Raw genomic sequence first — 26,449 nt, 5'->3', positions numbered from 1 at the left:
AAAACAGGGGGGGCTGCTGCAGCCCACCCCTCACTCTAGGGACCCGTGATTCTGCGAGGCTGCTTGTCGGTCGGAGCAAAGCAATTAGCTGCCTCCAAGGTATATGAAAAGCCTGGTCTTTATTTTGTTTCCAAATCTGAAATAGCAAAAGAGACGCAAGAGAAAGGGTGCAGCTTCTTTTAAAAGTTCAGTCCCCCTGCCCCAAGATCCACTCCCACAAGTGTAATACAAAAGTCACCATGTCACAGAAAGATGTGGTGTTTCCCAGAAATTTGTGTGCTTGACTGGCCACCTACCAAGCAAGAAAGACAAGTCTCTGCTCATCTTTCACCTTTTGCAATCTTTAATGTTTTCCTTTCACATCCAATCACAGTAATTGCCCTTTACCTTATCTGTGTTAAACATTTCCTCCTTTGTGCATTGATAACTGTCCTTTTGTCCCATTTCCACTTCTGATAGCTATCTGTAATTTCCCAAGACCTGATTCTGCTCCCCCCCCCCCCCCCGTGACCCTGTGACTTGGAGATGATGGCAGTTCACAGCTTGTCCAGGCACTGCAACCTGGTACCTCTTTGGTTATTGTGTTCCTTGGTTTGGCTTTTTTTGTAATTAAACCACTTTCATACAATTTCTAGTGTTCATTCTAGCATTCATTCATAAAACTGGCTGAGATTAATAATTTCCGCTAGTAGGAACCTTATTTGAAATCTAGGTACTCCACCACCCGACCCAAGAGGGGGCCATTTCCAACTGAGCAGCAAAACATCCAGGGGGGGCTTCTTTAAGAGTGAGAATTATGTCATTGTAGATAAAAGTGATGCTTTGAGCAATGCTTTCTTTTCTTCATTTTTCCCCTTGGCTTGGTTCTGCTGGAGTTCTTCCTCTGCGTTCTCCTGCCTTCTCCTGGTGTGTCTGGGGGGGGGGGTCAGGACTGGCCCCTGCTGCCTTTCTGCTTGTGCCACCCCTGTTGCAAGCGCAGGAGCCTTGCCAGGAAAGATGGCAGCCCCTCTCCATCCAGGGCACGACTCCCCTTGCAGCTCAGCGCATCCACTCTTGCCCAGAGAACCAGCATTGTGTGTCAAAACCCAGAAACCCCCCGTTTCACCTTCCTCTGGGATAAGGCTTTCTTCCTCTGACAAGGGCGGCAGGATCAGACCCACAGGGAGACAGGGAGACACAGGTGGGCTGAAATGGTTCACTTTATTTCTTTCTCAGTGTGCAGATGATCAGGTGCCCATTGTGTTCCAATGATTTCATAGTGCAGACAAATGGCAGTGCTGGGGGTGGGGGTGGGGATGAAGTTACACACATACCCCCCTCGCATCACTTGCATGCCGACGGTGCTCAGGTAAGCGTGGCTTTCCTCACAGAAAAGTAAAGGGATACTGCTCTGTAAGCTACAATTCCTGGATTGCGGGGGGGGGGGGGTTTGGACTAGATGACCCCTGGGGTCCCCTTCAACTCTGCAATTCTGTAAGTTGGCACAAGGGGTCTTTGGAGAGCGAATCTGCAGTGGGAAACTATGCCCAGTCTTCCTGCGACTGTCGAGTCCAATTACATGCGCTTGTTCCCAGCATCACACGCACGGCCCAAGAGCAGCTGGCGCATGCCTGAGCTGGCCAGAGGCCCACTGGGTGAGCGGCTCCCGGCCTGGGCCTGCCATGACCTTGCCCTGCTTAGGGGGCAGCCTGCCAAGGGGTCCAGCTGGCGTGAGGGACATGGCTGGGCAGGTGCTCCTTTGCAAAGGGAAGAGCCAGGAGGTCACTGTGGCTGCTTCTGACGCAGAAGTGCTGCCTGCTCACGCCAGGACTAACACACTCTGTGTATGCCCAGAGACACCTTGGCCATATTTGCTTGGATTATGAGAGATCTTTAAGGGAACCCGCAAACCCCACCTTTTGGCTCTTGGGACCTTCAGCCTAATCCCATGCAGCCCCCTGGCTGGCTTAGAGCAGTGGCGAAGGGGAGATCACAGGAGGGAGGAGGGCCTCCTGCCATCCCATAATCTGCATGTTCTCCATCCACTGTTGCAGGGGAGGCCCATGTTCCTCAGTGGCGGGGGGGGGGGTAGAGTAAGGTTACCAGTTTTTTTCCAAAGAATCTGGGGACACTTTAAAAAAAAAAAAAGAGGGGGGGAAAGTAATTTTTTTTTAAGTTTTAAAAAAGAAGTAATATCTTCTCTTCTGTGGTCTCCTCTGGGTCCTGGCCTGCTCTCTGGAGTGCTAGCCACCGTGGAGTAGTCTCGGGTCTGGCCTGGGCTTGGCCACGTGTCCTTGCCCTCCCAGTGCTCTCCTACCTCTTTTCCTCAGCAGCGGCAGCAGTGGTGCAACAAGGTTGGGGCTCCCCTCTTTTTTCTCCTTCCTCTTTCTCTACTTCCTTCTCCTTCTCCTCTCCCCTTTCTCCCTGCATCGGCTCCAGGGTTTTCCTGGCCATGGAGTACTGCTGGGCAGTTGGCCGGGTGGCCGGGTGCTCTCACTCCCAGCTCGATTTGGGTCGTGGGGAGTGTGTGTCAGCGGTTCCCCCAGTTGACGCGCCGGGAGTCCCTGGTTCCCCTTCAGCAGCGGCGGGGGCAGTGGCAGTCTCAGCAGCCCAGAGCCAGGCTGGTAGCGCAGTTGGCTCTGGCTGGCTTCAGGAGCTGCTCACTGCTGTGACGCCCGCCATTTTGCCTCACCAGAATTCCCCATATGATGTGTCTTGTGCCGTTGAACCAATCACGCAACAGTCATTCCCTACTAATAAATCTACAACACTTAAAATATAAATCCGGGGACATTAAATGAAATCCGGGGACATTCCGGGGACAGATTTGTGAATCCGGGGACTGCCCCCGGGAAATGGGGACGTAGAGAGTTGCTTTGTATGCAGAAGGTCTTCCCTTCAATCTCCAGGTGCACCTCCGGGGAAAGTGCAGGAGGAGAGATCGTTGCTCTGGTGCTCAGATCCTGCTTGTGGGTTTCCCACTGAGGCATCTGGTTGGCCACTGAGAGGAGAGGGGGCTGGACCAGATGGGCCCCCTTTGGCCTGATCCGGCAGGCAGGCAGCCCAACTGGCCAAGACCTTTCCTCTTGCTCAGGGGAGAAGCTGAGGGGGCTCGACGGGTCAAAGGGCTGACTGGGTGGAAGCTGCCTGGCTAGGAAGGACTCCTGGGGGGGTGGGGGGGTTTGAGGGTCCTCATGTCCCAGGCCCTGATGCAGCCCTTCCTGGGAGCCCCAGCTGAGGGCAAGGGGAAGTTTCTGCTGCAGCTGGCATGGGATGTCTGCACTGGGGACCCCCTCCCCGTCTTTCTCTGGGTGCTGGAATTCCTTGAGCAACATCCCCCAGCCCCCCACCCCAGAGCATCCCCCTGTGAGAGACAGATCCCACCCAGGCAACTGCGAGCAAAACAGCAGCAGCTCTTTGTGAGGCCTCCAGAGCAGAGGCAGCCATTTGCTTCCTTGGCATGGGGGGAGGGGGGAAGAAGGGGTGCCAGCTGGCATCCTTGCAAGTAGTCAGTGGCCCATTTACACTCCCAGAATCTGGATGGCTCCCCCACCCCACCCAATGCAGGGTCTCCTGGCAACCGCTTGCTGTGGGCACATTCAGAAGGTGCCAGAAATGGAAGACACCCCCCCCCCAGCTGCTCTGCTCCAGAAGAACCTAAAGGCTGATGGGGTTACTTTCTTTGCCAGGGCTGCCTAGAGACACCCTCCCCAGCCTCAGGAGCCACTTGGGCTGGGCATGTGGCTAGTTCTGGGCCAGGATGACTCTCAGGCTGGCTGCCAAGATGTGGGCGTAGGATCTTAGAACCACAGCACTGTAGAGTTGCAAGGGACCCCAAGAGTCATCTAGTCCAACCCCACGCAAGGCAGGAATTGTTTGTTTCCAAACTGGGCACCAGGCCTATGGGCAGCGAGGGACTAGCGGACGTAGAGCCAGTCGGCCAGAGCCGTGGGCAAGTGGGTGAAGGCCTGCAGCCGGACCCACCAGCGGGCCTCCATGGGGTTGTAGCGGGCGTAGGGGTGCCGTGCGGTCAGCGCCTCAGTGATGTCGTCCAGCACGAGGGAGACGTCCCTCAGGCCACTGCGCACAAAGCCTTCCATCCGGCGGACCTGCTCCGCGAAGTAGGCCTCTCCGTAATCCGCACGGACGGCTGCGCTGGCCCCGCTCCACATCTGCTGGGCCTCGGCCTGGACTCCGTCCCGGGTCAGGATGCCGGTGGCCGCGATGAAGTTGCTGGGCTCCACCGCGACCACCCCCACCCCCCAGGGGTACATCTCCTGGCGGAGGCAGCTGGTGAAGGCCTCCAGGCCGGCCTTGGAGACGCAGTAGGAAGAGCGCAGAGGACTGGACATGCGGCCGAGCATGCTGCTCACGTTGACCACGCGGCCTGGAGAGGAGCAGAGAGGCAGGCGCTGGGCGAGAGGGAGTCTCTCTGGGGCCAGCCTTCTCAAAGGGGGGCAGAGGCTGCCGGGAAAGGTCAGCGACTCATCGGGGAGCTTCCCAGCACTACCCCCATGGTGACTGAGAGAGGAGGGAAAGGAACTCTGTGTGTGCTCAGAAGCACACCTCACCGAAATTATTTTCTGTTTCACTGCAAACCAGCTTTGGAGGTCAGCCGTGGTGGAGGCCCCAAGTCCCACTGTCCCATGGGCTAAGCAAATCCACGCGGACTGAGGCTGCCCACTGGAGCCTGAGCTCCAGAGCTGACCCATCTGCCGCAGGATCTGGAGGGAGGGATCCTGCAGCCGGAGGATCGTGTCCCAGCTGCCCCACCTTCTGCAGGGGCTCCTCAGCTGCTCTTGCCAGGGCTTGTGACAGCCCTCCCCCCAGGGGCTGGCTGCCCCTCCCAGGCCACTGCTGGCCCAATTCTGCACCAGGAAACCCTGGCAAAGGGACCAAGTGCAGCGGAGGGAGGGGGTGACAAAGAGGATGTCCCTCAAGAGGCGGACAGTGCCGTACCTTGGGCCCTGCGGATCAGGGGCAGAAAAGCCTTGGTGACTCGGATGGCCCCCCACAGGTTGACCTCGGCCACCCTCTGGTATTTCTCCACGCTGGTGAATTCCACGTCCCCAAAGGAGGCGACTCCAGCGTTGTTCACCAAGCCCCACAGACCTGTCAGGCAAAGCAGGAGATGCATCCTGGTGGTTCTGCCGCAGGAACAGGGTCCTCTTCCCCTGGGGACACCCGGCCCCCTCTCTCCCTGCCCCCTCCCGGGGCCCAAAGTGGGACCCTCTGAATGAGGACGCCAGAGGAACCTCCAGAATCAGCCTGGGGGGGGGGACACAAGAGGCGCCATCCCTGTCAGGTGGCCTCAAAGCCTACTTCTAGGGGGAAGTGGCCCCAATCCAACAGAAAGGTGAAATTAGCAGCCAAATGTAACAAGTGCATATTCTTGCTAGTTAGCATGAGAAGGGGTTAACACCACAGAGCCGTATTGCTAACTGGCACATACTCAGACCATAGAAACACAATGGATAGACAGGGTTCTGTGTGATGTCATTTCCCCTCCATATAGTACTTCCTGTCCCCTCCTCTCTTCCTTTGGCCAGTGTTGGAGGCAGAGTTGCCTCTACTTGCTCCAGCTTCGGGTTCAGGCCTGAAGCTACTTATACTGTAAATGTTACAGATGGGTAGCCGTGTTGGTCTGCCATAGTCGAAATAAAAAAATTCCTTCCTGTAGCACCTTAAAGACCAACTAAGTTAGTTCTTGGTATAAGCTTTCGTGTGCATGCACACTTCTTCAGATATGTATATCTGTGTATCTGAAGAAGTGTGCATGCACACGAAAGCTTATACCAAGAACTAACTTAGTTGGTCTTTAAGGTGCTACAGGAAGGAATTTTTTTATTTATACTGTAAATGTAAGTCTTTTGCCTGCATAGTTTTTACTGATGCCATTGCTGTGAACCATTGCAAGATTATAAGTTATATTTTTAACTTATTTACAAGTTGTTGCCTGATTGTTTGTTAAGTGGAGTAAGAAAGGGGAGCCAGCTTGCTTCATGAAGCTGGACTTGCTCAAAAGGAGCCTAATTCCTACGCTTTTAATTTTGCTGCCAAGAATGGGATTTTGAAACTCAATCCTGGCTTGTGGGAGCCTGGAGGGATAAATTGCAATTAACCTCTCCTCTCTTACCCATTAAACCCCTCCCACATTCTGCACTGAAATGAGTAGGGCTGGTGGGGGGAGCACATCCGTGGGGGAGCCATGGGGTCTCCATCCCAGGCCATTTCCTCCTCTCCACGGATCCACCCCATTCCCTCTTTTCCAGTGTCTTTTGTCCTTGAATTCTGAGCCCCAGGAGGTGCACCAGCGCAGAGGGGGTTCTGCTGCCCTCCTCTCCCCCGTTGCTGCCCCCACAGCCCCCAAAGAGGCTCTGGCAAAGAGGCTGGAAGAGTTTCCCAGGAATGTCTCCCCCAGGCAATTCCATCCAGAGAGATCCACTGAAGGACCTTCTGGCAAGTCCTGCATTGCAAGAGGTTGGACTAGATGAGTCCACCAACTTGCCCATGCTCTGATTCTGTGAGTCTCCCAGGGGCTGCCAAGACCCATGGCTGGGTGAGCTGAGGCTCCCTCTCTCCTCCAAGGGGACTGGAAGAGATGGGGCAGCTCCCTCTCCCCTCTCCTTACAGCCCTTCCCGACCTCCCAGTCTCTGAGTCAGAAGGATCCTGTACAGAGAATCAGGAGCACCACCGCCACGAAACTTGGGGGGCCATTTCTGCATTTGGGGTGGGGGCCAGAGGTCTCTGCGGGGGTGAGGGGCTTCTCCTTTCCTGCCTCTTGCACAGAGAAGGGGTCCTTTGAGGCTGGCTCAGCTGAGGGCATCTTTGGGGCTCCTTACACAGACCCCCCCCAAGCCTCTTGCTTGCCTGGCTCCATGCCCATGTGCCAACTCTCTCCTGCTTCATTCCTCCCACCCATGGAGACCCCTCCCTGCTCTGGCCCAGCCTCCTCCTCCTCCTCCCTTCTGGCCCTGATCCCTGCTCTGCTCCTCCTGCTGACTCCCTTGGGTGGAGGCGGCCCTTTGCACAGTCCTCCCTGCCTTGCCTTTGCCCTCCTTTGCTCTTTGCAATCCTCCTCCACCTCATCCCACCCCAGGGAATGTGGGGCTCAGCAGCAGCCAGAAAGGCTGGGCCAGGGGGCGCTGCTGCTTCTGCTGCTGCCACGTCCTGCAGATGACCTGAGCTGACCTGAGACGGGATCACCTGCCAGCTGTTGGCTCAGAGGTCCACACCTTGTCCTGGATCGGGCCCCCAGGCAGGCAGGCCCCCCCCCCCCGTGGCTGCAAGATGCCAGGACAAAGGCAGCTCTGTAGCACAAGGAAGAGCCCTGGCTCATGGGGGGGGGGGCTTTTTAGTTTAGAGTAAGAGGCACCATGGTGGAAGTTTATACAATTGGGCCTGGCAGGAGAAAGCAGACCGAGATCAGTTTTCCTCCCTGTCTCCTAACTCCAGAACTCCTGCACATCCAATGAAGCTGAATGTTGGAAGATTCAGGACAGAGAAAGGAAAGACTTCTTCATGCGGCACATAGATAAACTGCGGAACTCCCTTCCACAGGAGGCAGCGATGGCCATCAGCCTACGAGGCTTTCCAAAAGGACTGTGCCAATTCATGGAGGAGGAGGGGGGGCTTTGGGGGCCGCAGGAGGGCAGAGCTGCTCTTGCCCTGGGGTCCTGCTTGTGGGCTTCTTCCCTGGGGGCCTCTGGTTGGCCATTCTGAGAAGAAGATGGGTCCTTGGCCTGATCCAGCCGCCAGGCTCTGCTGGGGCTCTTCTTATCTCGTGATCCCAGCTCCATTCGCTGCCTCTTTTCCAGGAACTGAGCCACCTCCCTTTGAGGCCCCCCGACCTCAACCCTCCCCACTGCCTGCTCAGGATCAGCCAGGATGAGCCTCCCCTCTGTGCCCCCCGCCCCACAGACACCAAGCAGGTCCCTCTGGCCACGCAGCTGCCCCAGGGATGCCCGGCTCCAGGGGAGCAGAGACACCCCAGCCCCCACGTGGCCCTGGCCAGAGGGCCCTTACCTTGCTCAGGCCCCTTCAGGCTCCTGGTCACGAGCTGGAGAGCCCTGTCCACCTCCTCCTCGCTGCAGACGTTCATCTGCAGGACGTGCATCCGCCCCGAGGGTCCCAGGCGCTCCAGCTCCCGGGCACCGTCTCCTCCTTGGTCCTGCTCAACAGACACAGGAAAGAAATCCTTTGCCCAGAACAGTCTGCCAGGAGTGCCCCCCCTCCAATCCACTCCCAGGGCCCCCTGGATCAGGCTGGGGGCTGCTGGGGGCTGGCACTTAGCTCCCTGACCCCCAGCTGCTGCTTCCTTGTCTGCAGGAAAGAGGGCAGTATTGGCAACCGTGTTTTAAAACCTGCTTCGAGTGGAAAACCAGGATAGTATAATGAGTTTGGGGAATCAGGCTGAATGCCAAGACATACCCAAGCCCTGGATCCAGCAAGTGTTAAAAGACAAGCCAGGCTAGCTTCCTGAGGAGGAGATCGCTTGGGTGGTGGGCCATTTAGAGAACAAAGGAAAGGGGTTCTGTGTGAGATGGCAAAGGGGTGGCCTCGCAGGTAGCTAGAAGGAACTGTTATTATTATATTGCTTCCTAGACATCCATCCATCTGGTGGGTGGGGGTCATAGAATCATAGAGTTGGAAGAGACCACAAGGGCCATCGAGTCCAACCCCCTGCCTTGGTGGGTGTTCCCAGTCCCCTCCACCAGGCAGGCCAGGGGACTGGGACTTTGCCCCACCCCACCCCAGCTCAACGGCCTGCTCCCCCCTTCTCTGCTCCAAAGGCCCAGGCAGCTCAGAGGAGACGCCCTGTCTGGCTCTCCTCTCAACGGACGGAGGATGTGGGCCGGCTGTATCAGGAGGGATTTCCAGATTCATAAACTGCCCCACAGCCAAAGGCTGCCCAAGGGGGTGTACAGTCTGATGAACAGGGTTGCAGACTCAGCCGAAACCAGGAAGGCCATTCCTGCGATTGTGCAAATCCAGAGGCTGATGGGCTTTTCAGAGAAAGCCTTCTGGATCAAGGGCAGATTACGGGATTAGTGGTTGCCCAACTTCATTTGAAACCACAGGGAAGACACGAACCCTTTGCAAGGAGAGGAGAGGATCCCCAGAGGCGATTCTGGGGCGGTAAGCCTGGCAGTTGGGATGGGGATGGCCAGGAATGTCACCTTCTTCTGGGAACAGGAGACACAAAATCTGGCAGGGGAAGGTCCTCGCTTTGCAAACAGGTTCAGGGGCTGAAGGGAAGCTGTCCCACGGGAATCAGGAGCCCAGAGGAATAGTCCTGGGGCCTCTCTCTGCCTGCGCACGGATGTCCCCCGCTGCCCCGGATGTTTACAGGGGACCCAGGCGAGGCAGCTGAGGGCACGTGGCTTGGAGCTGTGATGAAGAACCTGCACCTGCTGCTCCTGCAGCGTGGGGAAAGTGAAAGTGAGCCGTCACCGTCTCCATGGCAACAGAGCCAGGCACAACCTCACTTGGGATGGAAACTTCCAGGCTTGGCCGCCTCCGGGGCGGGGGGGGGGGTGCTCACTGGCCCTGCCAGGTCTCCCAGGCAGGGAGGGAGGGAGGTCACCTTGGCCGGCCTGAACCACAAAGGAGACGGCTGTGTGACCTCTGGGTGTCCCTGGGCAGGAAGGCGGCTGCGAGTGGGGAAGAAGGTGGGGAGGAGGCCACCCAAAGGCCCTCTCTGGCAGGAGGAGGAAGAGGAGGAAAAAGAACAGCAGTTGTCTGAGGCACAGAGATCTCACTCCACCCCCCCCCCAGCCAAGGGAGCTCCCTCACCCAGCAGACAAGGCTCGTCTGTGGGACAGGAGGTGGGGAAGGGGCAATGGCAGGCCCTGACCTCCAAAGTTCCCCCAGAAGGACCTGCCCACACAGCCTCCCCCACCGGCCTCAGGGGCTCTGTCCTTGGGCACAGCCAGGGGCCTAATCTGCGCCCACCCCCAAGTCAATCTGCCCCCACAAAATCCAGCCAAGTTTGGTGGCCGCAGCAAAAAGGGAATACAATGAAGAAGGCACCCTGCTGGGGGGGGAGCGGGGGGGGGCTGGCACCCCACTCACTCATTGTCTTGTGAGCCAAAAATGGATGCAGCAAAGGCATCCCCCACAGCTGGGATGCCTCCCCTGGGTGAAGCTCCCCCCCTTGGGGCACAAAATATGAGCAGTCCCCGGTTTAAGCTCCCCGGACTCCTCTTTCCCAAAGGATGTTCTCCAGAGGTTGTGGGACTCCCAGCGCAGCCGATGGTCAGGGGGGAGGAAGAGGGTGGGAGTCGTAGTTCAGCAACCTTGGAGGGCACCCAGTTGGGAAAGGTTGCTCTGCAGGGTGGGCACAGCAGCTGCTTCTCTTCTGAGCTCGTCCAGCTGGGTGGGCGGCAGCAGCCCCCCCCTCACCTTGAGCAGGCAGGCGGCAAAGACGGTGAAGCCCTCGGCGTGGAGGCGCCTGGCCAAGGCCTGGCCGAAGCCTTTGTCGCAGCCGGTGATGAGCACGGCCTTCCCGTTGGCCTGCAGGGGGGAGACAGGAAGGGGCCCCCTCAGAGGCTGCAGAGAGCCAGGAGGAGCAGGCAAGGCTCAGCCGCCAGGGAGAGATCATCTCTACGCTCTAGATCAGAGGGGTCCACGTGCGGCCCTCAAGGCCCTTTGGTTGGCTCCCGCCCTCCTGCTTCCCTAGTTGGGACGCGCCCAGCTTTGGGAAGGAGATGCGAAGGCACCAGGGAGGAGCTGCCTGAGCCTCATGTCTTCATCGCAAAGCCCTCCGCCTTGCTTAGCCGGTTTGGGGAAGGCAGCAGGAGGGCCAAGCGGGGCGTGGGTGTGTCAAATGTCGGTCTCTCTCCTCCAATGACCCACATCTTCACCCAGCCACCCTCCCAACCGGAGGGTCCCGATCCAGCTCTCCTGCTCCCACACCTCTCTCAGCCATCCGGATCCTAAGAGGCTCAACAAAGGCAGATTGATGGCTTTAAAGAATCAGGAACATTCCTGCCTTCCTCTTCCAGCTAAGGATGGGAAGAGGCAGGCAAGAGCAAGCCCAGAGGGGCTGGGAGGAAGCACGGCCAGCCAAGCCCCCCCAGAGAGCAGAGTTTGCCTCGCCTGATCTGCACCCCCTGAAGTCACAAAGGGGGTCACCCTCCCTCTGAACCCACCCCATTTTGTGGCTCGCCACACTTGTTGCTCTCTCCTGGCAAGCTCAGAGGTGCTGCGTCTCCTCCTGACTCCTAGGAAGCAACGGTTGACTCAGAAGCCTCCCGCATGGTGGCAAAGAAGGCTGTCCGGTGGCACAGCAAGCATTAAGAGCTGCTGCCTTGTGGGCACCAGGCGCAGAGGCAGGGGGCTGCAGAGACACCCAATGGGCAGGGCCCCTTCCTCCTTCCTGCACCAGGAGGGTCAGGCCGGTGGTCCTCCTTCCTGCCCGTTCTCCTGGGCTTCCTGGGCACCTTGTGCAATGAGCCGTCTGGAGGCGGCTTCAGCCACAACAAGTTGTGGCGGCAGATAAGGATCAGGCCTCAGCTGCCAAGCCAGATCCGGAGCTGGTTTTTCAGGGCTGGGAAGCTGCTGAGCAACCGGCAGACAGGCCTCACCTGACCCGACTGCTCTCAAGGACAAGCGAACGGGAAGTGCGAAGCGAGGGAGAGCCGGCCTGCCAAGGGCAGGTGACTGGGCTGCTGGCCTGGCATGTGCGGTGGCATCTCCCCTGCGTCACCCTGGGCGAGGGAAAGAGTGACCCGGCCTGGAAAGTCCTCTCGGGACACGGCCTGCCCACCCAGACCAAGGAGATCTCGGCTCTGGAAGCAGGCCAAAGGCAGCCAGGACAGGAGCTATTTTGAAGCCCACAAAGGAACAAGGCGGCCTGTGGTGTTTACAGTCTCCAGTCCTCCCTTGTCAGCCCTCCCTCCCCACACCAACAAATGTCGGCAGGCCAGCTTAACGGGGGGGGGGGTGACCAACGGACGGAGCCACACCTGCCTTTGGGAGCGCAATAAACTGGGAAGCCTCCAGACTAGTCAAGGCAGAGCCCTGGGACCTAGGGCTGTTTGGAACCACATTTTAAGCACAAATTGCTCAACTCCTAGGGCTGCCATACATCCGGAATTTCCCAAAAATAATGTCCAAATGGAATATTTGAGGATCGGTAGAAATGTTTGGGGAAACCCGGGCATATGGCAACCCATGCTGGAAATGTATATTCCCCCCCCCCCCAATTTTCTAAAAAAATAGCTGTCAAACTATTCTGCAACCCTACCACCCCCAGAATCCCCTGGTGTCCTGGTGCAAATGGCTAAGCAAATGCTGTTGTCTAGAGGTGAGGCAAAGGTGCCCAAGGCCAGCTCTGGTCCAGCAGATCAGCCGGAAGGAAAAGAAACTCCAGCAGCCTGGATCCAAAACGAAGCCACAGCAAAGGAGGCCCTGCTGGCCCAGAGGAGGACTCAGCTAGACAGCGGCAAATAAAACGTTCTGGATGTGTTGTAAGGTGCAATATACAATTGTGACGCTAGATAGTAACCGTGAGCGATAGCAAATTCAATGCATTTTTCAAAACGATTTTTAAAAGAGCATTTTCACGTTTCGAATGTGTCTAGAATTGTAGAATGGTAGAGTTGCAAGAGACCCCGAGGGCCAGAACCCTCCCAACTCTACAGCCCTATGACTTACAGTGTCCAGAAAGGGCTGCAGCTCCGTGGGGCACACCGTCCCAGCTCCCCTCCCCACGGGCAGAACCTCCAGGCTGAGGTGACCCCCCTGCCTGAGACCCCAGAGATCTGCTGCTGCCGGTCAGTGCAGCCAGTCCTGAGGCAGACGGCCAAGGGTCCCACTGGGCAGGAGGCAGCTCTCTGCATTCCTCAGCTTGCTCCAGACAAGGCCCCACAGCCCCACCACCAACCTTACTGGTGATCTATTCCAGCTGGGACTATTTTCAGAGGTGACCTTTGCCTGCCTCTGGGTCACACTCTGAGCCCCACATTCCCCTTTCAGGCACAGGAGGGGTTTGCCCTCTGTCAAGGGCAAACAGGAGCCCCTCTGTGGTGGGGATCCCGGCATTGCCTGGCTCTAGCCTGGCTCCCACCTTGACCTGACCTCCCATCATCTCTCCCCTGCTCTTCTCACCCTCCTGTCTTGTTTGCTCCCAGGAACCCTTGTGGACCCTTTGACTCCGTTTCCCTCCTGGCCGCTTGGGCTGCCTAGTCCACAAAGAGGGGGATGGATTTAGATCAGTGCAGCTTAAGTCTCCAAGGGGGAAAAAACAAAATCCTGCAAAGTTATTCGTTCAAATCAAGTTTCACGTTTTGTAACCTGGCTCTTTCCTAATAGCTGGCTGTAGCCATGGAGCCATGTTTACTTGCAGCTAAATAGAGTCCTTTGTGCTGCGCAGGAACCCCAAATCTTCATGTTGCCAATGTGACTTTTGCACAGAAGCCAAAAAGGAGGCCGGGGGGGGGGGGCTGCAATGAGTGACTTTGTCTCTCTCTTGCAATGACAGTAAGCAAGACCATTTGTTGGGGGGGGGGCTGTGACTCAGTCGGAGAGTATCTGCTTTGCAGGAAGGTGGTCTCAGATTCCATTCCTGGCATTGCTGAGCTGGCCTTTCTCCCCCTGGCAGGCAGACCAGCCTGCTGAGCACTCCTGCAAATCCCACTCCCACGCACCCCCAGCCGTCTCCTTTCATTCATTGTGAACTGGGAGACTGGTTAGGGCTGCCCAAAGGGACTTGGCACTTAAGCGCAGGCACTGCTTTTCATGCAGCCCAGAGTCCAGTTTTGGGGCTGGGTCTCACAGCACTGCAAGGCTCCTGGCACACGGAGATGTTAGCCAGGGTCTTCTGTGTCCCCCTTCCTCCTGCCTTCCCAGCTTGCTCCAGGCAGCTAATTAAGTACAATCACAAAATGTGGTTTTTCAGAATTTAACCACAATGATCATGACCCCATTGTGAACCATCATTTGCTCCAATTACCAGCAGGCTACTCTAGAACAGCCTCCTGTGATTGATTGCAGAGTAAACGTGATAGAAAATTTGGTATTAAGAAACGCACTGAAAATTTTTCTTTATTAATAAAATTAAGAAAGAAAAAATGTGCATTATGTTGCCATAATCAACGGATTTGAATTGAGAGGAAGCAACCTCCCCCCCCCCAACCTGAGCCCAAGACTGGCAATATTTGTTTTCATTGGTTAAGCAATTACAAGGCAAGAAAGCAAATGGGATTGAAAGGTTTTTAATTGGTTTGACAAATGTGCTTTATGGTATCAATCACACAACAGAATTAAAAATCCGCTTCCTTGATTTTCCCTTCAAGCCAGTGCAGCAGCCACCCTGCCAGAGAGGAAGGGGCTCCAGAGCGGGGCTCCTGTTCAGCTTTGGGGATGCAGAGACGCTGGGCCTCCGGGCTCCACCCCACCCCACCCTCTCTGGAGAACCCAGGGTGCCTTGCTGACCCCCGCAAAGAGGATGCAGGGGAGGGGGGCGGCTTTCTTCCTAGCCTACAAGGCAGTGGGGCTTCCTTGGAGGTGGCTCCACAATTGTTACTTTGAAGATTTGCACCTTGCCTTTCAAGCAATGATTCTCAAGGCAGCAAACAAGAAACAGGAAATATTACAAAACCCCAACAATGCCCCGTCAGGCACGCAACGGAACGGCTTTCATTGTTTCAGTTTGCAAGTTTTAGTCTGCTGTAAAGTTTCTTGCAATTGGATGTGTTTTAAGCTGTAAATTGCCCTGGAATTTGACATGATGAAAGGCAGCTTTAAGTAATTGGCTGTGTGGATTGCAGCATTTGGGACTTTTTAGCTTAGAGAAAAGGTAAGAGGTGATGATGGAAGTTTGTAAAGTTACGCCTGCCATGGAGAAAGCGGGTAGAGAAAAGTTTCTCTCTCCCTTTGGCAACACTGGAACTCACGGATCTCCAATGAATGTCAAAGGATTCAGGGCACAGAAAAGGAAGTCCTTCTTCATGCAGAGCACAGTTAAACTGTGGAACTCCCTCCCACAGGAGACAGTGACAGCCACTGCCTTGGATGGCTTTAAAAGAGGAGAAATCCATGGACTGGAGGAGGAGGAGGAGGAAGAAGAAGAGAGGGCTACTGATGGGCTACCAGCCATGTTGGCTAGACTCTCCCCTGCACAGCCTGGCTCCTGACTCCTGGTTCTGGGAAAGTGCAGGAGCCGAGAGTTGCTCTTGGGCTCCCCTCCTGCTCTTGGGCTTCCCACAAAGGGCACCTGCTTGGCCACTGGGGGAACAGGAGGCTGGACTAGATGGGCTCCCTGGGGCCTGGCCTACCTCGCAGGGTTGGGGGTGAGAGAGAGAGAGGCCTGAGGAACCTAGTCCTCCCCCCCCGCTGTCTCCCCGCCGCCCTGCTCTGGCACCCCAGATCCCCCCCCTTCCAGGCTGCTGGGGTGGAGACACGTGTTCGCAAACTCCAGAGCCAACGAGAAAGGGGGCAGGAAGGTGAGGGGCTTCCTGGAGGCTCTTTTTTTGGGGGGGGGGATCCTGACCAAGGCAAGGAAGGGCAGCTCTCTGGGTGAGCCCCGGGGCTCCGGCCCGGGAAGCCCGAGGAGCCTGGGGCGGGGGGGGGGTGCCTCTCCCCGTCGCCCCGGCTCCAGCCGCGCTGCTCCTCGCCCAGGCCGGGCCCGGGCCGCGGCGGGGGGCAAAGGGCAGGCCAGCCTCCTTCGGGGCCAGAGGGGCCTTTTCTGGGGGCTGCTTTGGCCCCGGAGAGCGCCTCCCGCCTCCTCCGCCCCGAAGCCCCTGGGCGCAGCTCCCGCTTCCCTCCGCGCCCCTTCCGCGCTACTCACGGCGAGGGCGCCGCCCCGACGGGGCAGCCGGCGGCCCAGCAGAGGCAGCAGCGCGACGCCCAGCGCCCCCGCGACGCCCCCGCCCCAAAGCCAGAGCAGCAGCAGGAGAAGAAGCAGCGGGAGGAGGAGAAGCGCCAGGCGGGCGGGGGGGACCCCCGGGGGGGGCGGCGGCGGCATCGGCATCTCCTCCTCCTCCTCCTCCTCCTCCCGGGGCGCGTGACCTCACTTCCTGGCCGGGCAGTCGCGGGAAGGACGCGCCGGAGAGCCAGCGGGAGAGAGCGCGCAGGTGAGGCGCCCGCGCCGGGAAGGAGGAGAAGGCCAGGGCCAGGCAGGGAGACCCCCCCCCGCCGCCGCCGCTGCCCTTCGGCCCGCCCGCCCGCCCGCCTTTCCCCCGGAGCCGGGCGGGGCGGGGGCGGCGCCGGGCCTCCTCCCCCGACGAGCCTCCCGGCTCAGCCTCTCAGCGCCCGCCGCGTCCGGGGAGGCCCTCCGGCTCCCGGCCCCGCTGCTTCCCTCCCCGGCCAGGCCGCGCAGCTCGGCGGGAAAGGGGCCTCGACGCAGGGAGGAGGCCGGGGGCGCTGGCGCAGAAGAGGAGGGAACCCCAAGGCTCATCCAGTCCGACCCTCCTGGTCTCTGGCATGGGAAGCCCCCCCCCCCGCCCTTGACCCCGGGGAAGACCTTGCTGGGCTCCGGGCAGGTGCGCGGCATCTTCCGCCTGCCGGCCAGCCTGCCAGCCGGGATCAGGCTGCAGTTCTGCGCCAGGAAGAGGGCCCCAAGAGACGGCAAGAGGCAGCAGCTTCTCAAGGGGTCCGGCTGGCTGCTCTCGGCGGTGCCCCGTCAAGCCCCTCGGAGTGGCCCCTCCCCCTGGCCCGGTGTTCTTGTGATGCCACATAAGGGCATTTGCATACCTGCTCCCCATTTGCATAAGGGGCTTTGTCCCTCTGGTTCTGGTGAGTGGAGAGTCCTGCGGGGCTGGGCCTGGCTGTGCCCTTCTTCTCCCTGCCAGCACCCGCTCTCCTTTCTGCCCCCTCCCCACACGCTGCCACCTGCAGGGCCTCCGCCAGCCAGTCACTCTGGTAACTGAGCTACGGGTTCTCCAGAGACCGGGAATGACGTTCCTGCTCCTGTCCTTCCTGCTCCTGCTGCTGCTCCTCTCCTAAAGGGCTCCTGCCCTCCCAGTCTGGGGCAGGCAGCCCCCGTGCGCATGGAGCCCCACGCAGGTAAAGGGCAGAGGGCAGGACAGGGCAGGTGGCCTTGCTCAGGGACAGATGCGGTCAGGAGGCATCCATTGCCCCCCTGGCACCCCAGAGGCTCTCCCCTTTCCCCTTCCCTCCCCCGTCTCCAGGGGTCTTGGCAGGCCTGGGGCAAAGATGGGGGTTAGTTGAAGCGGGACATGAGGAAGGTCACCCAGGGGGAAGCAGCTGGGGGCTGCCCTTTCCAAGGCTGCCACGGAAAGCTGTGCCCACACATTTTGCACTCCTCTTCGCCCTGACAGGGATGGTTGCCCAAGTCCCAACTGAGTTCTGTGGTCCAAGGACCCATCTTGTGTAGCATCATCTTCTCCTGGTGGCTGAGCAGGTGCCTCCAAGGGAAACTCAAGGAGGATCCGAGCGCAAGAGCAACTCTCCCCTCTGGTGGCTTCCAGCCGCTGGCACTCAAAGCACGGCTGCCTCCGATTCCATCCTGGCTGGTGGCCATTGCTAGCCCTCTCCTCCTTTGCGGAGGCCCTTTGGCCACCTTCCTCGCCCTGAGAGCCAGGCTCCATCACTTCCTCCTGCTTGGCTTTATGAGTCCTGCCATAAAACAATCTCCAGTTATACAGCCCCAAGAGCAGCATTTCCCAGGAGGAGGAGGAGGAGGAGCCCCTCTTTGCCCTGCTGCCACCCAGGCCCCATCACCCCTTCCTTGGACATGCCTGGGGATGAGGGTGGGGCGTTGCTTTTGGGGGGCTAGTATAGCAGGGGGCTCCTGCACAGAGACCAGACCACCAGGGCCACCAGATGAGCGACAGAGATCCTGAACAGGGATGGTGCCTGTAGGAGGGGCTGCGGCTACAAGAGGGACCCCCCCCCGAGGCAGTTGCTTGCCCCAACCGCCACGTTGTCTTCCGCAAAGAGAAATCTGGTCCGGAACCTGAGAAGAGCCCCATATCTGGATGAGACCAAGTGCCAGCTGAGTCCAGCACCCTGTTCTCGCAGTGGCCAACCAGGTGCCCGGGGTTTGCGATGCCACCCAAAAGCATGTTGCACACACAGAGTGCCTTCTGTGTTTTTAGGCAGAAGGGCTGGACGTTGCGTGAGGAGCCTGCTGTTATCTTGATGTGTGGGGCGGGGGGGGGGGAGGCTCCCTCCTTTTGGACCCTGTTTTATGGCTAAGAGGCCAGTGGGGCCATAAAGGTTTGGAGCAAACAAAGGTGAGGTGCTATTGCCCTCTCTTGCAGAGCCCAGAGGAAGACTCCGGCTGTGAAGACACCCATGGCAACCATCCTCACGGCCACCCGCATCTCCCGGCCCCTCGCCCAGCTGGCCACCAAGACCTCCCACCTGAAGGATGTCTCCGCCAGCCTTCGGTAAGTGGCCTTGTGGGGAGGGGTCTGCAGGGGAGTCCCTGGGGAATTGCCCCTTCAGTAGCAGGGAGAGGGGCTTCCTCTCTGTCTCTGGCCACGAGGGGCCCTTCAGCAGAGTCGCCTGATTAGGGGACCGTTTCCTTCCCCCTCCAATCCCCAAATTTCCTCCAGGCATTGCAGCTTTGCCACCCTGAGGGTTTAGCAATTGGGAAATGGAAAGCTGCCGTTAGGGGTGCCCCCTGGCCTCCCCTGCTGCTGTCGCTGAGCCCTCTGTGGCCCCATCCCTTGAAAGGCTGCTGGAGACGTCCTGATCAGGGCACGATGCCAGGGCAGAGCTCAGAAGCTGCCTCACCTGCCCGCCTGGCAGGGCTCCCTAGATTAGCCAGGACTCTGGATCCTAAGGTGGGAGTCCATTTCCCATGGAGTGAAACGCTCCTGACTGCCCCATTCAGGAGCCAAGGCGCTGCCAGGAGCATCCTCCTCTTCCGTCCTCCTTCCTTGGAGCTTCCCAGGGGCTGACAGACTAGCTGGGCTCCCTGGAAGGCCAGGTGGGCTCAGGTTGTTCTGAGGGTAGGCAAGGCATTGCTGCTTGGTGTGGCAAAAGGACCTGGCAGAGTTGGCAAGGGGGTGGGTTCCCTGCTGAGTGTGGGGGAGGGGAGAGAGACCCCCGCTGAGGGGAAGTGGGTCAGTGCGGGGTCCATTTTTAAGGGACTCAAAGGCACAGGGATTTTGGGGGCCTCTTTCCAGCCAGTAGGCAGGACCAGCCAGTTGAGAGACCTCCCCAAGAATGGCTTCTTCCCTGACTAGCAAGCCCCGTTTTCTGCAGACTTGGGGAAGGAGGTGCCAGGATTTATCCTCTTCATTTGGCACCTCTGGCAGCGCTCAGCACCCCCTTTCTGGCAGAGCAGAATTGGCTCCTCTGGGAGCCTCTGCGTGGCCTCCTTGGACTGCCCCAAGTTGAGCAAACAAGTTTCAGAAGAGTCCAGAAGGGCTGTCCTCTTTCCAAAGTCCCCCTGACACGTAGCCCCCCATGGCTGCCGCCTGGCCCCCTCCCCTCCCTCCGGCCGCTGGGCTGACCTTTGGGAAGGATCAGCAAGATGACGTGGGGGCAAAGGGTGACCCTCGGCCACAGTCCCTCAGCGGGGGAGCTTCCAGCCCAGAGAGATGGGAGGGGGGGTCCTGCATTTGGGTCTGCCCCTTAGGACAAGCGCTCTCTGGGGCTTGGAGATGCGGGGGGGGGGGGGCTTCCTTGCCCAGAGGGCACAAGGGCCTCTGCAGCCACCCAGCCTCTCTGAATTAACACACACACACACACACACACACACACACACACACACACACACAGGCCTGAATGGCTGTAATCGTAATGAGATTACCCTGCTGGGAATAGCTGCGAGGGCGGATCCTGCCTTTCCTGAACAGCAGCCAGAAGGGGCAAGGAGCCTGGCAGGCCCGGCCTGGACTTGGCAGGAGCAGCAGTTGGAGTCAGGGAGGAAGAGGAAGAGAGATGGGGATTGCAGGTGGGGAGAGAAATGGAGTGGGCAGGAGGTCCCTTCTTCCGCCTGCCCAGACCAGCTCTCTCTTCCCTCTGTCTGGCAGGGGGGAGCCTTTCCCAGCTGACTTGAAACTGGGGGCTTGTTTGTTTGTTTCTATCCCACCCTTTCCTCCCAGGAGCTCAAGGGGGCACAGATAGTTCTCCCCCCCTTGTTTAACCCCCCCCCCAGCAACCCTGCAAGGTAGGTTAGGCAGAGAGGCGCAGCGACTGGCTCAAGGCACCCCCAGTGAGCCAGGTGGGGATTCGAACGCTGGTCCCTCCCAGGTCCTAGCCTGACACGCTCAGCACGGCATCACGCTGGATCCCTCGGGCAGCCAGAGCCAGCGCTGTGGCCCTGCTCGGGTTGGCAGCGTCAGGGGCAGAGGAGCGACTCCTGAGAGTGGTCAGGAGAGAAGAAGAGAGCTTCTGCTCAGCCCCTTGCGGAGTGGGACCCGCAGCAAAAAGTCCTTGACCCTGGCCAGCCGGGGGGGGGGGAGGGAGGGGAGGGGTGTTGTCATCCGATGAAAATAACTGCCTCTTGCCATGACGCCTCCTGGCAGCAGCAAACCCAGGTGAGGAGGGGCGCTGGGTGACTTCTCACGGACTGGGCTCCTGTGTGTCCCCTCCCCAAAGGAAGAGCGAGAAGATCTCAGTTTCCTGGGAGGCAGCCTGGGACTTAGTCGGAAGCAGTGCCCCCCTTCTGGGGCAAAATGAAAGGGGCTTGGCCCCATTGGGAGAAGTGGGCGCAGCGCCATCAAGTCCAGCAGCTCCCCTTGGCTCTGGAAGAGGACACTTGCCCCCAGTGAGGGGACGGGTGAAAAGGAAGTTGAAGGGTTAATTCAAGGGGGTCAGTGAAGGCGGTGAAGGTCCTGTGTGAGTGTCTGGAGGCGGTTGGAGGATGGATGGCGGCAAACAGATTGAGGTTGAATCCTGACAAGACAGAAGTACTGTTTCTGGGGGACAGGAGGCGGGCAGGTGTGGAGGATTCCCTGGTCCTGAATGGGGTAACCGTGCCCCTGAAGGACCAGGTGCGCAGCCTGGGAGTCATTTTGGACTCACAGCTGTCCATGGAGGCACAGGTTAAATCCGTGTCCAGGGCAGCTGTGTACCAGCTCCATCTGGTACGCAGGCTGAGACCCTATCTGCCCGCGGACTGCCTCGCCAGAGTGGTGCATGCTCTGGTTATCTCCCGCTTGGACTACTGCAATGCGCTCTACGTGGGGCTACCTTTGAAGGTGACCCGGAAACTACAACTAATCCAGAATGCAGCAGCCAGACTGGTGACTGGGAACAGCCGCCGAGACCATATAACACCGGTCTTGAAAGACCTACATTGGCTCCCAGTACGTTTCCGAGCACAATTCAAAGTGTTGGTGCTGACCTTTAAAGCCCTAAACGGCCTCGGTCCAGTATACCTGAAGGAGCGTCTCCACCTCCATCGTTCTACCCGGACACTGAGGTCCAGCACCGAGGGCCTTCTGGCGGTTCCCTCACTGCGAGAAGCCAAGTTACAGGGAACCAGGCAGAGGGCCTTCTCGGTAGTGGCGCCCTCCCTGTGGAACACCCTCCCACCAGATGTCAAAGAGAACAACAACTACCAGACTTTTAGAAGACATCTGAAGGCAGCCCTGTTTAGGGAAGCTTTTAATGTTTGATGTATCATAGTATTTTAATATTCTTTTGGAAGCCGCCCAGAGTGGCTGGGGAAACCCAGCCAGATGGGCGGGGTATAAATAATAAATTATTATTATTATTATTATTTCCAAAATGCCTGGGGGTTATGGGGGCCACAAGAGGACAGGCCTTTTAAGGGAATCGTAGAATCCCGGAAGGGACCCCTGGGGCCATCTAGTCCCACCCCTGCAAGGCAGCAGTCAAACGGCCAGGCTCCCAGCTGGACTGCTCTCTGCAGGGAGACGAGCCTGGGGGTCTGGGGGGGTCACAGCTAGGAGGTGCTGGAGCCCCTGGAGAAAGAGGGAGGGAGGGACATGATGCTGGGGATCAATTTTCCCGGATGGGAGCTTCCGCTGACCCAGCCGCTGGCCTGCTGCCTTCTCCCTTGCAGGCCCCTGCCTGAGATCTGCTCCTCGGTCTCCCGCCTGCAGGGCCGGCGTTCCTATGCAACGGAAGTGGATGAGGTGAGAGCCTGTGGAATTCACTGCCACAAGGGGGGATGAGGCCCATGTAGGGAGGGGCACAGAGATGGGGATACTGGGCTGCTCTTGGCTTCTAGAGGGTCTTCCTCCAGCTTCCCGGCTGGGGTGGGGTCTGGGAGGCAGCTCAGTGGCCTTTTCTGGTGGGGCTCTTGCGGGGTGAGGGGTTTCCTCCCGGGGTGCCCCCTTGTGGCCAGCAGCAACACTGATCTTTCTGGGCTGTTTCCTGGAGGAACCTGAGCTGTCCATCCTGAGATCATAGAACTGCAGAGTTGGAAGGGACCCCAGGGTCATCTAGTCCCCCCCAGGAATCTCAGCTGAAGCATCCATGACAGACCTCCAGGGAAGGAGAGTCCACCGCTCTCCTCTTGGGGAAATCTCTTCCACTCTCAAACGGCTCTCACCATCAGAACACTCTGCCATGGAGCCAGCCTGGGCTTCCGGGTTCATCTGGGGAAATTTCCCCCAGTGCTGTTTCCTTGATGGGGCTGCTGGCATTTCTGGGGGTGTCTGGAGACCCCAAAGGTTTGCCAGCTGGAGTCCTGACCTGGAGGGTTCTGGGTGCCCCCCCCCGAGGTTGTGGGACCTCCTTTTCATGAGAGGTGGGTGGAGGTGGGCCTGCTCCTCCCTGGGGGGTCTCCAACGTCCCCTTTTTGTGCTCCAGATTGGCGAGAGGCCCGTCCTCATCACCGGCTGCGATTCTGGCTTTGGCTTCGCCCTGGCCAAACACCTGCATGAGCGAGGATTCATCATCTATGCCGGCTGCCTGCTCAAGGTAGGGGGAGGGAGCTGGGGGGGAGGGAGGGGAAGCCGAAGCCGCCAAGCCCCTCCTGGGCAGACCCCACCCTCCAGCTGTGCCTCCACGCTGCCAGCTGCTCTCTCCCAGGGGGCCCGGGAGGGTCCCTGTCTCTCCAAACCCCAAACAGAGGGAGCCTGTGGATGTGGGCAGGAGCAAGTGTGGGGCAGCAGGCGGCCTGGGGGAAGGTTAGTTAAAGGGCAGCTGGTCCCCCCTGGGGACCCCTCTCCAAAGCCCCCTGCCTGGCCCTGAGGGATGTGGGGCTCCCCCTGCTGGCCACACTGTCAAATGGCAGCCAGAGATGCTCTTCCCTTGCAGGAGAATCCCAGTCATCCTTACCATTTTCAAGGGCCCAAAATAGTTGGGGGGGGGGCAAAGCCTTTTCATGAGCGCCTGCTGGCCCCCACCTGCTGGTTCTGGCAGCCCTTCCCCCGGCTGGGAGGCCCAAGGCAGCCGGCTGCAGCTCTTGCCTGCCCCCTGGTGGCAAGACAAAAGGCCTCCTCTGCCAAATTGGTGAAAGTCTGGCAAACAGCACTTTCGGTGAAATAAAACCATAAAATTGGCACAAAGTCTCCTTTGCAATGGAATGGCCCAGTTTCCTGGTGCTCATGGCTAAAAATGAAGAGAGAGACCTCCCCTCACTGTACAAAACTTTTTGGTTAACACAAACTGTTTTGTCTCCTTCGCTCCATGCAAACTGTCAAGGAGAAGATTCCCTCGTGTTATTTGGCCGTTGTTCTGCACACGTTGCCTAAACACCAGCTTCTGGGTTCAGGGTGGGATATTTGAATATTGAGCTGTATGATGTTGTTGCATGTTGAAAGGATGTCAAAAGAAATCAGTAAGCAAACAAATGTCCCCCCGCTCTTCCTCAGGAGCAGGGAAGGGGCGGCTCCAAGGATCTGGACGCCATGAAGAGTGACCGGATGAGGACCGTCCAGCTCAACGTCTGCGACAGTGAAGACGTTAGCCGGGCCGTGGACTACATGACCTCCACTCTGAAGATGCCAGAAAAGGGTAGGTGGGGGTCCGGCATGAGATCAGCCAAGGAAGGGGGTCCGGCAGCCCTTGGCGCCCGAGCCTCCGCACGTGGCCCCCCCATCTCCCCAGCCTCCTTCTCTGGGGGGACCTTGTGGGGACCTGCAGGTCTGAGGCACCAGGGGGCGCCACAGCAGGGCTGGGCCTTGGCTGGGCCTGGCAGAGGCAGGAAAACGCCCTTGGAGCCCTTCCAGCGCCCTCCTGGGTGGCTCCCACGTGGCCTGAGGGCTCGCCTGGTGCAGCGTGGCTTGTGAGGTGCTTGTGAGGCAGTCGTGAGGACGCCCCGCTTGGATGTGCTTGTGGCTTGAAGCCCCGTTCATTGCTCCCCCTCGGGGCGGCACAAGGGCAGTTCCAGACGGGGTTAGGCGATGACTGACGTCTCCGTGGGTCTTCTCCCCTCAGGGCTGTGGGGCCTGGTCAACAATGCTGGGATCTCGACCTTTGGGGAGGTGGAGTTCACCAGCATGGACACCTACAAGGAGGTGGCGGAGGTGAACCTGTGGGGAACGATCCGCACCACCAAGGCCTTCTTGCCTCTCATCCGTAGGGCCAAAGGTGAGTGAGACGCTGGGGCTCCCCATAGTTGTAGCTCAGGGGTCCGGACCTGCTGCAGGCTCTGCCTCTACCATCCCTAACCACTGGGCATGCTGGCTGCTGGGCAGGGTGTGTCAGGAACCCTGCAGCATCCGGGGGGGGGGGTGCTATGTGAAGGGAGGCCTTTGGGGTTGGTGGGTCTTTGGGAGAGGAGGAGGGCTGGGTCAGGGAGCTTTGCCCAGCAGCCCCCATGAGTCGGAGGGTTCCACCCCACAAGCACCTGGGGAAGGGGCCTGTGGCCAGAGGAGGGGCTTGTTGGGGGCCCCCCGAGGCGGCCCCGCCCCTTGCTCTTCAGGGTCCCCCTCCCCTCGTCCTCTGCGGCAGGGGCCCCGCCCCCCTCACATGCACGTCCCCCGCCAGGCCGCGTGGTGAACATCAGCAGCATGATGGGGCGCATGGCCAACCCGGCGCGCTCCCCCTACTGCATCACCAAGTTTGGGGTGGAGGCCTTTTCCGACTGCCTGCGCTACGAGATGCGCCCGCACGACGTCAAGGTGTGCATCGTGGAGCCGGGCAACTTCATCGCGGGCACCAGCCTCTACAGCCCCGAGCGCATCCAGGCCATCGCCGACAAGATGTGGGACGAGCTGCCGGAGATCGTGCGCCGCGACTACGGGCGCAAGTACTTTGACGAGCAGATCGCCAAGATGGAGTCGTACTGCAACAGCGGCTCCTCGGACACGTCGCCCGTCATCGACAGCATCGCCCACGCCCTGACCTCCTCCACCCCCTACACCCGCTACCACCCCATGGACTACTACTGGTGGCTGCGAATGCAGGTCATGACCCACATGCCGGCCGCCATCTCGGACCGACTCTACATCTACTGAGCGGGGGGGATGGGGGACCCCTGCGCCCCCCCCGCCACCGTGTCCACCTCCAGGAAGGGAAACTAATGCTAAGGGTTAACCTGTACAAATTTCTCCGTAGTCGCTTGTCTAGTTGAGGTCCAAGTACTGTATTTTTAGGGCTAAGCTGTTGTTAATTTAAGCGTTTGAGGCTCCCTTATTCCTTGCATGGTGTGTCTCCAACCAGTGCTATTTATTTCCAATAGTCCCATTTCCCCCTGCCCACCTCAGCTGCTTTGGTCAGAGTCCCTGCTGCATCGACGGCTGCCCTCCCTTGGGAGCCCCCCCTTGAGTGGCAGGCGGGGGGGTGGACCCTGTGCCCCTGGCTCCTTCCACCCAGCGCCCAGAATCCCTAGAGCCCCTCCCTCTGGGCTGGAGCTGGGGCTCCAAAGGAGCCATTGGGCCTCCTCCGGCCTTGCCTGCCTTTTGCACACTCCTTCCGGGGGGCGACTCTGTGGACCAGAAACACAAACACTCCCCCCCCCCACTAGGCAGGCTCATTCCCATGCACTCCTGCGAGCAAGCGAGCGATGTTCTCCTGAGCCGGGCACTTTGAACAGGGGCTGCGGAGGCAGGGTGGGGGGAGCTTCTGGGGGAGCCCCTGTCCCCTCAGTTTGGGCAGCCAGACGCTCCTAAAGGGCAAGGAGGGTCCCTTGGGCTCGACAGGGCATTTTTAAGAGGACTTTTTAGAAGCTCAAACTGTTTCTGGCATGCTGGGGGGTGGGGAATGCCTGCCCCCTTTGCTCCCCAGGGCCAACTGCGCTCCCAGGGCACTGCAGCAATAAGTGGCTCTTGCTGTCGGTAGCGCACACCAAGGAGCCGCAGGCTAGCCATGCCCCCCCCCAGCCACTGAGCGAGGACTGGGTGGGGGGCCCCTCTGGGAAAGGGAACAAGCCCTGCAAGGCAGGACGGCAGAGTCTCTGCTCCACTGCAGTTTTAGGAACACACTTTTGTACAAAAAAGCCACGAGGAGATATTTTTGTGATGCTTCAGAGGCGAACAAAACTGTCACTGGAAGCGGATGAAAGTGTTTGTGAAAGTGGGGGTCAGGGGGGGCCTGCACTTCTGTAACTGGGGAGGGGGAGTCTGTGATCAAATATCCTCTGCCTTGATTAACATTAAACAACAGTGACAAGGAAGACGCTGCCCG

The 26,449-nt window shown here is 59.0% G+C and overlaps 2 protein-coding genes across 5 annotated transcripts; one reads left to right on the top strand and one right to left on the bottom strand.

The window, feature by feature from the left end:
• Positions 1-1,181: 1,181 nt before the first annotated feature.
• On the bottom strand, positions 1,182-15,965 carry LOC308478153 (D-beta-hydroxybutyrate dehydrogenase, mitochondrial-like). 2 transcript variants are annotated; one of them, XM_081007530.1, is made up of 5 exons: positions 15,774-15,965; positions 10,385-10,495; positions 8,006-8,150; positions 4,939-5,091; positions 1,182-4,366 (listed from the first exon to the last, which is right to left on the bottom strand). In XM_081007530.1, the coding sequence occupies exons 1-5, from the start codon at positions 15,954-15,956 to the stop codon at positions 3,897-3,899; spliced, it is 1,062 nt and encodes a 353-aa protein (XP_080863656.1). In that variant the 5' UTR covers positions 15,957-15,965; the 3' UTR covers positions 1,182-3,896. The 2 variants fall into 2 exon arrangements, with proteins under 2 accessions (XP_080863656.1, XP_080863657.1); XM_081007531.1 differs by lacking the exon at positions 10,385-10,495.
• Positions 15,944-25,468, top strand: BDH1 (3-hydroxybutyrate dehydrogenase 1). 3 transcript variants are annotated; one of them, XM_081007533.1, is made up of 7 exons: positions 15,944-16,059; positions 18,211-18,339; positions 21,936-22,008; positions 22,688-22,798; positions 23,695-23,836; positions 24,260-24,412; positions 24,812-25,468. In XM_081007533.1, exons 2-7 carry the CDS (start codon positions 18,245-18,247, stop codon positions 25,279-25,281), a joined length of 1,044 nt encoding a protein of 347 aa, XP_080863659.1. In that variant the 5' UTR covers positions 15,944-16,059; positions 18,211-18,244; the 3' UTR covers positions 25,282-25,468. The 3 variants fall into 3 exon arrangements, with proteins under 3 accessions (XP_080863659.1, XP_080863658.1, XP_080863660.1); XM_081007532.1 differs by lacking the exon at positions 15,944-16,059 and adding an exon at positions 16,649-16,990; XM_081007534.1 differs by lacking the exon at positions 15,944-16,059 and adding an exon at positions 17,156-17,979.
• Positions 25,469-26,449: the final 981 nt, after the last annotated feature.

This window comes from Podarcis pityusensis (assembly GCF_964106645.2).
Source record: "Podarcis pityusensis genome assembly, chromosome: 5".
NCBI classification, from domain to species: Eukaryota; Metazoa; Chordata; class Lepidosauria; order Squamata; family Lacertidae; genus Podarcis; species Podarcis pityusensis.
The sequence above is the reverse complement of the archived record's forward strand: the minus strand, read 5'-3'. Positions and strand labels throughout refer to the sequence as shown.